The 14,733-nt window shown below is 46.3% G+C and overlaps 2 protein-coding genes across 3 annotated transcripts in view; both read left to right on the top strand.

Annotated features, from left to right (window-relative positions):
* The first annotated feature begins 2,413 nt into the window (after positions 1–2,413).
* Positions 2,414–9,574, top strand: prpf39 (PRP39 pre-mRNA processing factor 39 homolog (yeast)). The gene is made up of 14 exons (XM_018764192.2): positions 2,414–2,472; positions 2,684–3,192; positions 3,279–3,404; positions 3,728–3,846; positions 4,468–4,635; positions 4,972–5,140; positions 5,266–5,373; positions 5,465–5,629; positions 5,970–6,096; positions 6,731–6,999; positions 8,375–8,559; positions 8,645–8,719; positions 8,823–8,937; positions 9,065–9,574. Exons 1-14 carry the CDS (start codon positions 2,430–2,432, stop codon positions 9,122–9,124), a joined length of 2,238 nt encoding a protein of 745 aa, XP_018619708.1. The 5' UTR covers positions 2,414–2,429; the 3' UTR covers positions 9,125–9,574.
* Positions 9,575–10,302: 728 nt separating this feature from the next.
* fancm (FA complementation group M) overlaps positions 10,303–14,733 on the top strand; it is a 63,357-nt gene continuing 58,926 nt past the window's right edge. For both annotated transcript variants that reach the window (XM_018764120.2, XM_029258291.1), the window contains exons 1-4: positions 10,303–11,377; positions 12,782–12,954; positions 13,541–13,618; positions 13,708–13,866. In XM_018764120.2, the coding sequence (XP_018619636.2) occupies positions 10,672–11,377; positions 12,782–12,954; positions 13,541–13,618; positions 13,708–13,866 (1,116 nt within the window). In that variant the 5' untranslated portion in view covers positions 10,303–10,671. The remainder of the gene's footprint in view (positions 11,378–12,781; positions 12,955–13,540; positions 13,619–13,707; positions 13,867–14,733) is intronic.

The following is a 14,733-nucleotide window of genomic DNA, read 5'->3' as shown; positions in this document are numbered from 1 at the left end:
ATCATCAATCTCTGCCTACCCTTCAGGTCCTGTACAAGTCAGAAATGAGGAAGCAGGTGGGAAAAATCATCACTGATCCTACACACTCTGGGCACAAACTCTATACTTCTCCCCTCTGGCAGGCATTATAGAGCACTGTCCACCAGAATGACCAAATACAAGAACAATTTTTTCTCTCAGGCCACCACTCTCATGAACAGTTAAGAGTCCCCTATAGGTCTCCTGTCAGTGCAACAATAAGTGCAATAAGTTCTGTGCAATGCCGACCTTTTATGTAAGCTACCTCTTCTTCTTACGTGCAATATTCAATATCCAGTCCCTTTTTGTAGTTTTCTTATTTACATTTCTTATGCTTACACTACCTTTCATACTCTTGTGTTTGTATACTCCATAAATATGTTATTTACCCACCTCTGTTCCTCCCTTGTCTTGAAAACCACATGAGTGGTCGCTATGGGTCAGGTTTGACTCGGCACCTTGCATGTATGCAAGTATGGTATTTATTCTGTAACTCTGTGTCAGCTGTTTGTCTGTAAATACTGGAACCATCTAGAACCACGGCAAATTCCTTGTGTGAGACAGCCATGCTGCCAAACATAAAAATTAATCAGAATCAGAAGCACTCTGTCCTCCTCCTCCTCTCCACCCCATCAGCCGGTCCTGCCCCAAGCGATGTGTAGGGAACAATAACACAATAACAGAAATAAATGTGGAATTCAGTTTCAGTTCAGTCCTTTTCTCACACAGTGACACTGGATGTTGCACAAGGGATCAGAGGCATAATAAAATAAAAGGTTAGCTATACATTAAATTACCGCAATAACTACCCTGTAATTTCGAAAGCTGAAAATAAGCCAACTTAAAATTCCCCACCAAAAAGCAGAGAGAAAGAAAAACACTCGGGGGGTCCAAGTACCAGTGGCTGCTCACCCCTGCTAATTATACAGTACAGCTATTTTTAACATCACTGCAATCCATTGACCCTATTAAGTTAAGGTCTCCGTTCGCATATGCAGCAGTGAAAAGGCGAGGGGCGCTTCCGCTCTGACGCGTCACTTCCGGAAACCGCCACCTCCTTCCAGGACAGTGCTCGTTTTTATGGGCACATTCGGTTAGGTTCGCTTATTGGGGAAGCATTTTATGTGTTCAGGAAAGGCAATATAATACCTCTAAGTAGTGCAATGCACTCTCTTGACTGTGAATCTAAATAAAACTTTTCGGACGTTTAAGCAGTGGCACGAAAATAACGCTGTGGAACGAATGGCGATGCCCTCCCCTTTCCATCCAGCCACTCGCTGAATACAGACGGCCGCGGTAAGCCCCGCCCCTCTTCTCCCCTCCCCCATCGGGCAGTACGTTAAGGCTGCAATGCGCATGCGTGCTTGGGCTGTCCGTCAAGCGAACTTGTTCGAGAAGAATGAGCAGGGCGAAGCACGGTTTCGTGCTGGACAGATAATTAGTGAGAAACGACGAACACTACTTTTTTTCCATGGACACATTTGGTGAGTTGTACTGACTAGGGGAACATTTTACATGCCATATAGGTTTGTTTCTTCGGGCCTAATTTCAGTATTCGTGTAGTTGAAAGCAAGTTCGTGTCGAGCGTATGGCGCGCGCGCGCGCGCAGTTAGGCCGCAGGCTCGACGAGCTATAAAATACGTATTAATATACCGGCAGTCCCTTAAAAAAACCGCTCATGTAGCGATTCTATGGTTTAGTTGTATAAAGCGCGACGGTTTGTGCGAAGTGGGTTGTATTTTGTCGAGCTATCGTCGACGATGCTGTGTTTGTTGCCCGCGTGTACGTAGCTGAGGCGGGGGAATATTTTTTGTTCGGCGCGAATTTCCGCCTCAGTGCTAAAAACATACGCGTTTATTCACTGTTACTGAAGTACAGCTGTAGGCGCAGTAAGGTGGCCCAACGTAGTAGCAGTTTAACCGTGTCTCTGTCGTATCTCGATAATTTAATTTTAAGATCTGAATCCGACTTCGCGTCCGCGACAGTTCGATGTCGTAGATCTAGCTGTGTTATTATTAAAATGCTCGTGTATTCGTGCCGTTCTGCCTCAGCTCACTAACGTTCCATGGCGGCCGCCGTTTCTGGTCTCGATGGAGGCCTGACTGCAGCCTCAGCGCTGCGGCCTTGCCGCCTCACCGCCTACTACGTAGTTACCGCAGCCATGGCATAGCTGCGCACAAGTGTTCTAGACTGCTTCCTTTTCATGGCAAATGAATTCTGTCCCAGAACCAAAACCAAATAATCTTTTGTGTTGAATTTAACAGATTATTATCATGATACTGATCATTTTTTCCATTAGCCGTTTCTCAGCGCTTGTGTTAAGCTACCTGCAGTTAATTTTTTTTTTTTTTTTTTTTCTCTTCCCCCCCGCCCTTCCCTGGACTGAGCAGTTAGGGCAAGTTCCTTGCTTTATGGTGCTGCAGAAAGGCGTACGGTACGGGACTAAGTCCACAGGTAGTGGTCCCAGTTGCTATGCAGCTCTTGGTCTATCCTGTTAACCTGAAGTAACAGTTTACTTGCAGACTTATGAGGGAAGACATAGTAAACACATTCTTCATGCTTGTTGTGGGGAAACAGCTGGTTTTTGCTAAAGACAAATAGTGCTATAGATGAGTGAATATGCTTTCATTCCCCCCCCATATTTTTTTTTTTTTTTAACCCCCAGATCAGTTGCATTCAGGAGAGCCCATGACTGGTATGATTGATTCCGATCCTTTCGGGAGCTCTGGCTCTACTGAGACAGAAGGCACCGGTAGCGAATGCCATCCAGAGTTCCCTGTTGCAGCACAAGATCAAGCCTCCGCTGAAAATGCTGAACCTTGCTCAGAGAACCTCCCAGAATCTATCGCTGCCCTTTCATATTTGGACCAAGACTCAACAGAGCAGGAGGAGCAAGATCAAGCAAAGCAGGAAGAGTCTTCTGTTGTTCCTCCAGTGGAGCCCCCTGAGCCCCCACAACAGGAGCCTGCTCAGCCCCTGGAAACATCTGAACAGGGTAGCCCCACCAATATGGAGCTGGAGGAAGCATCGAAGGATGGGGTTGAGGGGGAGGCGGAGCTGTCTTCTGCGGAGCTCCCTTTTCCTCCAGAGTTTGACAGATACTTAAAAGTAGTGGAGGAAAATCCAGAGGACTTCACAGCGTGGACCTACCTGTTGCAGTATGTCGAGCAGGAGGTAAGCGTTCAGGTTTAGCAGTATTGCTTAGTTTGAAATTCTGCTTTTCAGGTCGACCAGGAGCTTATTTTCATTTTTCCTTTCAGAATCATATTGGCGCTGCCCGAATGGCTTTTGACTCCTTTTTTGCTCGATACCCATACTGCTATGGTTACTGGAAGAAATATGCTGACCAGGAGAGGAAAGCTGGCAATGTGAAGATGGCAGAGGAGGTAAGTGGCTTTTTTTTTTTCTTTAAATATGCCACTTTAACACTGTTGTCAGTGCCTAATGAATCATTAAATTTTGCCTTGATAATGCTAATCTAAACATCAAGTTATTTTTAGCTTAGTGTCAGTTTTTTGACTATTCAGTAGCACTGAAAATAGTTTAACTTCCCTTGCAATTTAGTGATATTAAACCTTTCCTCCTTCTGATCTTCATGGTTTTACCTTGGATGTCATAGGACTTAATAGAAGGGTTATGAACTGAAACATTTTAAGCTGAGACAACAGGGACCGTGTTGATAGCTGTTCTGCACGTTGTATCACACCAGGTGTACCGCCAGGGTCTGCAAGCCATCCCTTTGAGCGTTGACCTATGGCTGCATTATATCAACTTCCTCAAGGAGACAGCTGACCCCAGCGACACAGAGGCTGAGGCTACAATACGATCGTGAGTTTTTTTTTTTTTTTTTATAAAGTGAGAACATCCGGAATCTGGCCACAGTGAGATGGAAGAAAGTCATGAGCTGTTTAAATGCACTGAATTTAAGTTTTATATTAAATTCATACTCAGAATATCTGAAGGTGTTCACTTACTAAAATAGTTTAAGGAACCTTTTATTATGCATTGAAAATGTTCTGTTTACATGCATTCATAGAAACATTGGTGCAGTTAACATATTTGATTGTAAAAGTCCTGATTACTCAATTTCAAGTGCAATAGAAGTATCAAGCAAAAAATGGCAAATATTGTCATGAACACTTCATTCTATAAAAGCTGTTTTTTCTGACATTTAAATGAAACAAAGTGCAGGCTAAACCTGTTTACACTTAGTTTCAAAGAGCATTTCATAAATATTGAAAACTGACACTTCTGCATTTTTCAGTAGTTTCAGCTCTAAAAGTGCAAGTGAATGAGCTATTAATTTTTAGATTTCCTTGTTACACCTAAACTATGTACCTGTGTAAACAATAATACAAGTGTTTGGAATAAGCATTAGCTAACAAAACAAGATTTAGTGACTTGTAAATTGGATGTCTAATCTGACTGAAGGCATTTTATTTTTCTCAGTGCGTACGAACATGCGGTATTGGCAGCAGGAACTGACTTCCGCTCCGACCGTCTCTGGGAGAGCTTCATCAACTGGGAGACTGAACTTGGCAACCTGGTCAACGTCACTGCCGTCTACGACCGTGTCCTGGGCATCCCCACTCAGCTCTACAGCCACCACTTCCAGAGGTGAGGCAGCTGGCATGCAGCGGGTCTTCAGAGTTCTCGAGCCTTTGCTTTACTTGCCTCTTTGAAGGAGTGTGCAAAGCTGCCTTTAATCCCTTCAGCACCCCTGGCGTACATGCCCTTCATTGGGTCCAAGTGCAAGTAATGGGCCTCTTGGCGATGAAGACCCAGGCCTGGAACTGGAGAGACCCAACCCGCCTTGTTTGTGAATACGAGCGTCAGTCATTGATCTCCATCTCAGGTTTCGGGAAATCTGCCTTACAGTACATCTGATGGGTTCACACCGACCTCCCCAAATTATTTTCTTGCATCTGATGTGTAGCGTATGCTGTGCTGCAGGTTCCGAGAGCACGTCCAGAACAGCCTGCCCAAGCATTTCCTGTCACTCGACGAGTTTGTGCGTCTGCGGAAGGAGCTGGCCACGACGAACGGACACGGTGAGGGAGAAGCGCCATCTGAAGAGACTGAGCTCCCACCTGACATGGAGGACCTTGCCGATCCCGCCAAGGTACGTGTTTATGTGAAGCAGGTGCTATCCTGTACCACAGGGAAGGAAAGCTTGCACCTTCTGTTTCAAATACCTCCTTGGTGTTTACGATTTAACTGAATGTGGTTCACTTTTTTTTGTTTTAGATGGTCACGGAAATTGAGAACATGAGGCACAGAGTGATGGAGTCCCGCCAGGAGGTGTTCAGTCACAATGAACATGAAGTCAGCAAGCGCTGGGCCTTTGAAGAAGGGGTAAGTTGAAAGTGATGTTACAAGCTAAGGAAGGCACAATGATTAATCCACTTTCCTGACACATCCGTGATGAACATCTTCTAATCTTCAGATTAAGCGGCCATACTTCCACGTGAAACCCTTGGAGAAGACACAGCTGAGCAACTGGAAAGAGTACCTGGACTTCGAGATTGAGAATGGGACGCTGGAGCGTGTGGTCGTGCTGTTCGAGCGATGTCTGGTGGCCTGCGCCCTCTATGAAGATCTATGGATTAAGGTAATATGACACTCCTCCCTCTAACCAGCCCCTTAAATTTCAACTCCACAGTAACTTTCTGCGCTATTTATCTGGAATGTTGATATGTGACTGTATCTGTTGTATTAGGGGATGGCCTGCTTGCCACCAGATTTGACTGCTGCATTTGCCAACTACGTTGCATCTCTTCGTCCTACCTTACAGAAACTAATCTTTATGGTTCGATGAAGGTGCTGATGGGTTTAAAAGAATTTTAAATGTTCTGTCAATGTATTTTGTGCAGACTGAGAGCCAGAAGTTCATGTATGTTGTATTTTACCTCATCTCTCTGACCTCCCAACCCTGCCCCCTTTTCCCAAAGTATGCAAAGTATATGGAAAACCACAGCATCGAAGCCGTGCGGAATGTTTTCAAGAGAGCCTGTATGATACACCTGCCTAAGAAACCTACAGTTCACCTGCTCTGGGCTGCGTTTGAGGAGCAGCAGGGTAAAAAAACACATTTCCACCATCCATTCTCTGCCCACCATAATGGTTGTCATATACAACAAACCTCTCCCTGGTTAATGAAAAATTTTGTCATGCAGCAGGCTCACTCAAAAATATTTTTTTGCTTGTTTAATCATTTTGCATTGATTTCATTCTGTACAACAGCTAGTGTCAGGCAGTTGACACTAGTGTTACTTTTAAATGCTTTGTTACACTTCACTCAGGCTTGCATAAAATCAACTATGTGCTTAATTTGATACTTGACCATTTAGAATAATAAAAAGGAGCATCAGTGTTAAGATGCTGACATTTGCCCATTTATACGTCTCTCTAATTTTGCAATGAAGGAGTTCAGGGTTAAGTAACTTGTTCAAGGGTACTGCAGCAGGAGTTCTATTTAAACCTGACTTCTTTGCAATGTTAGAAATATTGTAATTGTTGGTCACTTAAATCAATTGCTTTTATAACCTTAAACTACTGTATACCTGAAGGGTGATTTACAACACTGTTGTAAAGATTGTTACATTTTAATGATCCACCTGGAGATACCTGAATCATGTTTACGGTGGGCAGCTTACTTCTCGTACATGGAGCACCACCAGCCCAACACTAATATTGCAGTTGTGCCTCCCAGGGAACATTGAAGAGGCACGCGGAGTCTTGAAGACCTTGGAGCATGTCGTTCCTGGGCTGGCCATGGTGAGGTTACGCAGGGTAAGCCTGGAGCGTCGGCATGGCAACCTGGAAGAAGCAGAAGCACTGCTACGGGATGCAATCGACAACGGGAAGAGCACCACAGAGTCATCCTTTTACTCAATCAAGCTGGCACGGCATCTCTTCAAAGTGCAGAAAAGCTTGCAGAAGGCAAGGAAAGTACTCTTGGAAGCTATTGAGAAGGATAAGGTGAGATTTTGAAATACTAATAAGGCATTGTTTTGCCATTCTGTATCTGATGGCATTGTAACTACTTCTGTGGATGGAATTCTGGTTGGAGAAGTGTGTGGCACCTGACAATACTGTGTCTAATTAGATGTTCTTGAGTTACCGGACCTCAGGTGACATTTACACGTATTCATTTAACGGGTGCTTTCCTCTAAAGTGACATCTGAGAAAATACAATTTGTGCAATACATTAGGAGAGCGATGTAGATGTGATTAAGTAAACCTAGTTTCTTTCCACTATGCATCGATGTTCATCGCACAAGTAGTTGCACAAAACTCCGGATAGACTAATCGTGATCACCTTCCAACAGTTTAAGGTTCACAAACATTTACATACAATACAGGAGTTACGACTGTGTAAAGGCTTATCTGATTGTGGTTGTAAAGTCACTGTGCATGAACTTGACAGTCCAGGGTATCACAGTGGTGTCTTTGTTTTATAGATTTTCCAGAATTTAAAAAACTGGGGAAAGAATTTGGTTAGTGTAATGAAACCCACATGAGAAATTGCTTTTGAATATATTTTTTCAAGCATAGAATTCTGAAAATTCATTTTAGAAATGAATAGGATGAAATTCTCTACCAGCCTCCTTGCTTTGTCATTGGGGAATTTTTCAGTTGTTAGAGCTAATGGGTGAACTTTTTTTGGGTTTCCAGACATAAAATGTTAAAATACTTCTGTACATATATTACAGAATATAAAATGGGGGGTGGGGTGAGTCTCTAATCACATTACCAAACCTCACTCCATTATTCTGGTCATGCATGGATGAACTCTAAAGGGAAAAAAAAGTAAATGGATTGTCATAGGATGAAGGTCATAGTTTAGAGGCTAAAAGTGAGGGTTCTAGCAGAAATACTTGTCTGCTTTTTTTTTTTTTTTTTTTTTTCTCCCCTTCTTCCAAGTTCAGTTGGAGGCAGCTGGTTTTCATTAACTGAAAACTGGGTTGGTGCCTGTTCTGGAGGCTGTCCACTGTTCCCAAATTTTACTTTGCATTTTGTTGTTTGCCATAGTGTTTATGGGACATAGTGGGACAGCTGGTAGCATAATGGTTAGAGCGACTGCCTTTGGACCCAAAGGTTGCAGGTTTGAGCCTTACCTCCAACTGTAGTACCCTTGAGCAAGGTACTTACCCTGAATTGCTCCAGTAAAATTACCCAGCTATATAAATGGGTAAATAATTGTAACCTTGACAGTGTAAGTTGCTTTGGAGAAAAGCATCAGCTAAGTGAATAAATGTAAGTGTTTAAAGTTTGAAATTGTAACAGTTGTAAATGGCCACCATTATAGTCAGGATCCCCTTGATTAAAATATTTTCCAACTGAATTCATTTAGATGAGCCCTCGGCTGTACCTGAACCTCCTTGAGCTGGAATACAGTGGTGATGTAAAGCAAAATGAGGAAGACATCCTGGCCTGCTTTGACAGAGCACTTACCAGCCCCCTGCCCCTGGAATCTCGTCTCACCTTCTCCCAGCGCAAAGTAGAATTTCTGGAGGACTTTGGCAGCGACGTTAACACGTGAGGATCTCCTACCTCATGCTCTGTAGTTATCAATGCGTGATTAAAATTGCTAACCACTCTAATTCCATGTTACGCACAACAGGCTTGTTGCTTCGTATGAAGAACACCAAAAGCTTCAAAAAGATTATGAATCAACCAAGAGAAAGGCTGAAAATGGGTATGTCATCAGGCTGTACCCCTTCCCCATGGACTTTGTCTGTGGTGTGTTTAAGTTTTACATTAAGCTGACTAATTGCTCAAATTCATGTTCATCTCTCAAGCTCTCAAGAGCCGGAGCCGAAGAAGCAGCGCATGGAAGACCACACAATGAACATGGGACATATGATGCCAGACATGCAGGCTAATCACTCGGCCTACAACTACAACTGGTACCAGGTGAGGCTTTTGATATTAACAATCAAAGGTGTGGATAATGACTGTGTATTAACTTTGCATGGGTTAAGCATTGTATACCATGGAATAAAGGTTTTGCAATGTGACACTTATACCTTGCTTTCTACAGCAATACAACTACCAGAACCCATGGGGTTATGGACAGTACTATCCCCCACCTCCGACATGATGGAGGAGACGAGATGACTACTAAAAGGAAAACACCCTTTCTACCTTGTCCTACAACCAGCACCTTCCTTTTACTCCTCTTGCTGATATTTGCCTTTTATACAAAGATCATTTAATTGGCTTTACTCCTCATAAGCAGTTTTGTCTTCTGGGTAAATGTGGCAAGCTTTGAACAAAAGTCTTTCTTGTCTATTTCCTTCCCTTTCCATATGTGATGACGGTGGTCATTTAAATTTTGGATCCTGTCTTTTGTTTTGAGATGTTCATTTTGGGAAATAATCCTTCCATCAGTAATGACTTTCATTAGTGTGAAATTAAGATGCAAAAATTGAGAGCAAAGTTAAATCAGATTGTAGTTTTGATTTTGAAAATCTGAAATGAGTATAAAGATCTTTGTTTTTTATTGTGACTTCATACATTAATTTCATAATAAAGAGTTCAATATCATTAAGTATTTTGGTGTAAATGAGGTAGACAGAAGGGTGGTGTGGTTATCAATTAAAGCTGCCTTCACATGGAAACCAAATGTGGACATGCCACCATTTCTCATTTTCGGCTTGTGGTGTTGTATACGCAGTGGCAATTTAGTCACCCGTTCACCTAAAACGCACTTTTCAAAGCGGGGAGGAAGCCTATGTGAACAGAATATTTGAACTCCATACATAAGCTCCACTGAGGCTGCAGTACTGCTTGCTGTGCCACCCTTGAGGTTTAAGTTTTTCTATTTAAGGGTTGGTTGCATTCAGTTCTTATGGGCACTATTATTTTTCAGTGTGTGTAAGAAATAGCCCATGTCACTATCTGCTGCCCAGTGTCTGGAGCAGCCACCTGCAATACTTAGCCTGATTTGCATTATCCCCTACTGCAGCAGCAGTGCTTCTGGTATGGTCACAGTTTAACTTTTGGGTGGGGAGAAAATGAAAAACAATTCACATCACATTCTAGACCTCTTCTGTCTCTGAGGAGAAAGTTGAATAAGTACATAAGATGATACAGATGCATCGCCAACAACCCTAAACTGTTTCCACCTTCCTGCTCCCAGTAGAAATGTATGAAACGAACATTTTAATTATGTAGCCAGAAATCAGCCAATGACTATTTTACAGTTAAAATACATTTGATTCCAACGGCAACGTCTCACTTGTGCGAAGTTGCATCCACTTGTTAGGCCATCGGGCGCCGCCCCATTGAAATGTCACTACACTCTTGTCATCCAGTGGGCAGCGAATGAATCTTTCGTCACTGACAGGCGCTTGGACCAATTACATCGACCTGACGCACGAATTTGACCTTTGACCACATGACGTCACAGAGAAGCGCCACTTTTAACAATACTGTTATGTAGGTGTGCCGCGTACATTTACCAAGCGCCTCACTGGCGTTTAAACTAAAATGCGGTCCTGGCAGTTTGCCGTTTTGTAGAACGGCGCAGCAGTTTGGAAAGAACACTCTTTCCTGCTGAGTCCGAGTTACTAGTAGGTTCCGTCTCTAACGGTAGCTGCTGGCTGGTGTGACGGCGGAGACGCGGCGGGGACACCGGCGCCTGCAATGATGATGAGCGCGGGATTTCAGAGGACCTTGTTTCAGACGTGGGGCGGCTCGCTGTCGCGCTCCGCCGAGCCGTGCAAAGCCTTGGAAAACTCCGCGAGGGGGCGGAAAGCGACCCGGAGACGGAACAGCAGCAGCAAGAAAAAGAGCAGCGGAGCTCCGCGCCCAGCGAGCCGCGCCGAGGCCGAGGCTCAGGTTGATGGAGCCCTCGGCGGAACGCCGGGGAACGCCGCCGGTGATGGGCCCGGGGGCGATGGCGATGGTGCGGAGGAGCAGGTGGAGGTGGATGGTAACGACGACGGCGACGATGACGACCTGATCCTGGTCGCTGTCTACGAAGCGGAGCAATGCCTGCTGCAGCGCGAGGAGGAGCGCCGCGCGGGCGACGACGACGGCGGCGGCGGCGCGGCTTTCCCTGGCCTCGACAGCTCCGCAGCCCGTGTGTGGATCTATCCCACGAACTACCCGCTGAGGGAGTACCAGCTCAAGATCTCGGGGGCCGCGCTCTTCCACAACACGCTGGTGTGCCTGCCCACGGGTCTCGGCAAGACCTTCATCGCCTCCGTCGTCATGTACAACTTCTACCGCTGGTACCCGTCGGGCAGGATCGTGTTCATGGCGCCCACGAAGCCGCTGGTGGCGCAGCAGATCGAGGCGTGCTTCAGGGTCATGGGCATCCCGCAGGACCACATGGCGGAGCTCACAGGTACGGCGGGGGCGCGCGGTCCAATCGCCCGCTGCTGCCCGTCGCGACGGTGCGCGCGACAGAACGGACGCATGCGCGGTGGGCCTCGTGCCGCAGCAGGAGTAGCGCTGCCTGGGTGGTGCGAGAGGACGCGGTTCGATCCCCGCTCATTCTGTGTGCAGTTTGCGTGTTCTCCCCGTGTCTGTGTGGGGTTCCTCCCGGTGCTCTGGTTTCCTCCCACACTCCAAAGACATGATCATGATGCTGTTGAGGTTCACCCGTAGTACTGTGTGTGTGACAGAGAGAGTGTGTTCCACTGATGTATGGATGAGTGACCCGGAGTGTATCTAGCAGTGTAAGTCACCGCGGTGAATCAGGTGGGTGGGCTGATAACACTACATAGAGTTCATTGGAAGTTGCTTTGGAGAAAAGTGTCTGTTAAATAAAGTAACAAACGTAAACAAGGGAACATAGGTCGCTCATCTTTGAGGGGTTGGTCACTTACGGTTGACCATAGTACATAGTGTGAGGTCATTAGGATAAGTTGTGCATAGAATATAATAGTTTGTGGTATAAATAAGGTGCAGTGCTTGTAAACAATATGTGTAAGGAAGCAGCAGTGTTTTTTCTCTGACTGGTCCTCTCAGTTAAGTTAATTTTTGTAGAGCATTGTTCTCGGTGTGTTGTTCAGTAATCAGAGGAGTGGTACAATTGCATTAACGGTAATGATGTATGGCTGAGTCAGGTAAGGAAGCTGGATGGTGGCTGAGGAGAGGAAAAGAGCTCCCATCGACGATCGGGGGGGGTGGGATAAACCGCTGGGGCTCAGAGAGCCGGTGGCTGCCCGCCCATCAAGGGTGTTTCGATGTGGTGACGGAGAACCTGTGTATGTTTTTCCTTTAGTTTCTGGTGACACAAACGCAGAAGTCCAGTCCTCGATGCAGATCCAGTGTGGTGAGCGAGTGGTCATCCGGGTGGCGTCCGGAGGGTGCTGGGTGGCGGGTTCGACCCTGGCAGAGATAGAGGAAAAACAACTGGGGAGCACAGTATTGATAGAGAACTAATGGGAAGCTACTCTTAAATAATGTCTTTTCAATCTCAACTTGAGTATCGCGACGGGGGGACCCTGTCACCGAGAGCTCTGCCACTTACTCTTTTTTTTGGCTGGATCTCCTGACCTTCGCGTGGACTGGTCTTGGGCACGAAGAGCATCATTTGAGACATTGTTTGTGTGAACGTGGGACAGTTACGATGGCACTTGGCCGCTCAGTGTCTTGAATTTTTGACTGGTTGCCGGGGCGAGACGATCCAAGCAAGGTTTCCAGATTACGGTAGTCAAGTCTGTTGGGTGATGAATGCAAGAGCTGACTTGTGAGTGTCTGATACGGAGAGAAAACACTCGAACCTGTCCTGCTCTCTCCGCAGGCAGCACGCAGGCACGCAGCCGCAGGGATCTGTGGAGGTCGCGTCGCGTGTTCTTCCTGACCCCCCAGGTGATGGTGAACGACCTGTCACGACAGACCTGCCCTGCCGATCAAGTCAAGTGTGTGGTGATCGATGAAGCTCACAAAGCTTTGGGGAACCACGCCTACTGCCAAGTACTGTATAAGTCACTTGCTCTTGTCTAGATCTTGTAAATCGGAGTACAGTACTGTTCTTTTGGTGGCACGGTGGTGCGGCAGGTAGCACTTGTCACAGCACCTGCGTTCTGCGATTAGATGCGGGCTTGATCCCTCGTGTATGTGTGGGGTTTCCTGCCCCTGCTCTGGTTTCCTCCCATCAGGTGGATTGGCAACTTTAAATTTCCCAGACTATACGGAGTTCAGCATGTTGTTGCCATTTGCCTCGGATAAAAGTTTCAGCTTAATAGTACGTAGTAATGGTACGTCACTGTGGAGGAAAGTGTCTGCTGAATGAATAAATGGAAATGTTTTGTTTATTTATTCATTTATGTCTTTTTCCGCAAAGCACCTTACAACAATGTTGAGGTACGTGTTAAGACTGATTTATCCCATTTATACAGCACAGTAGTTTATAGTGGGTTAGTACCTTGCTCAAGGGTACTGCATCAGTAGATGGGATGGGAATCCAGGTGTTTCAGCTGCAAGGCTCTAACCACTATGCCACCTACTGCTGTCACAGGCTATGGAAGCTGGAACATCTTGAGTGCTGTTTCTTTGACAGGTGGTCAAGGAACTGGCCAAACAGACCCGACAGTTTCGTGTCCTGGCCCTGAGTGCCACCCCAGGAGGAGACATCAAGGTGAGCGGTCTTGTCATAGAGTTGGGAGCTGCTGGTTCCTGTGATTGCAACTTCTGCCCTAAGTCCTCATCTCTGTATTGGCTATGCAGGCGGTCCAGCAGGTCATCTCCAACCTTCTGATCTCCCACATCGAGCTGCGCTCTGAGGAAAGCCCTGACATCCAGGCTCACTGCCACCAGCGGAGCCTGGAGAAGATCGTGGTTCCCCTGGGGGACTCTCTGGCCAGCTATCAAGCTCGCTACCTGCAGGTAGGCTCGCTGGGTTCTTTTTCTCGACCTCCCGTAGACCGAAAGAGGGAATCCGCACAGAAAAAGCTCTCCACTTCTTGTTATAACAAGAACAATGTCCCAGTGAACTTGCACAGTGGTGCTGTGTGTGCAGTTAAACGTTCAACTCGTGCTGTGAGGTAGATACGGAAATGTGCTGCACGCTATTGAGAGAGAGCTGCTTTTCGAAGCATTGAACGATGGACCAAGCTGCATCGTCAGCCGTGACGATTTTGAAATGGCTCCAGTGTTGGCAACTGTTAAATAATGCAGGCTCTCGGGTAGCCCTTGGAAGTGAATGGTGAGGTGTCGCCGAAATGTGCGTTCTTCTCAGAAAGCCTTTCTGAAGTGGGACTCATGACATGCACTGGCTGTGACGGCAGGGTTAGGCCTAGGGGAAGTGCTGTGCTGTGCTCTCTCCCCCCTCCGTTATGTAACGCTGCACATCAGACAGGGCTGCTGATATTGGGGCGTGTAGCGGGGATGAAGATCAGTGATCTCGCACCACGTCCCAGCAGTCCTGGGATAGGCTGCTGGTGGTGTGAAGATTCTGCATTGTCATAGTTTGCTTCATTGCAGTTCTCTGCACACTGGTGCTGGGTTACCCTGATTTCCTGTGCTGCTGGAAAATATCCTCGTCTTACCCCCGAACCCCCACCCCACACACACAATCCATTTACCCTGGGGGGGGGGATGAGCTGCACTGCTACGTTTTCACCCACGTCCAGCTCTTGTGTGAGAAGGGGGTGTAGTGGCAGTGTGCACAGCTTCGGGCTGGTATTGAGGAGGCAGGGCCTTGGTGAGGGAATGTGGTGTCATGGTACAGATGGGGGGGGCGGTGATTCCACT

Source organism: Scleropages formosus, chromosome 15 (genome assembly GCF_900964775.1).
Source record: "Scleropages formosus chromosome 15, fSclFor1.1, whole genome shotgun sequence".
In the NCBI taxonomy this organism is placed as follows: domain Eukaryota; kingdom Metazoa; phylum Chordata; class Actinopteri; order Osteoglossiformes; family Osteoglossidae; genus Scleropages; species Scleropages formosus.
Note: the sequence above shows the minus strand (reverse complement) of the source record. Positions and strands in the feature narration are given on the sequence as shown.

What these genes read in the sequence shown, in the direction of transcription:
- prpf39 (XM_018764192.2), top strand. Translation starts at nt 2,430, where the DNA reads ATGGTGCTGCAGAAAGGCGTACGGTACGGGACTAAGTCCACAG. An exon ending in ATGTGAAGATGGCAGAGGAG is followed by an intron (nt 3,405 to 3,727) that starts GTAAGTGGCTTT and finishes GTATCACACCAG; the next exon opens with GTGTACCGCCAGGGTCTGCA. An exon ending in ATGAAGATCTATGGATTAAG is followed by an intron (nt 5,630 to 5,969) that starts GTAATATGACAC and finishes CTTTTCCCAAAG; the next exon opens with TATGCAAAGTATATGGAAAA.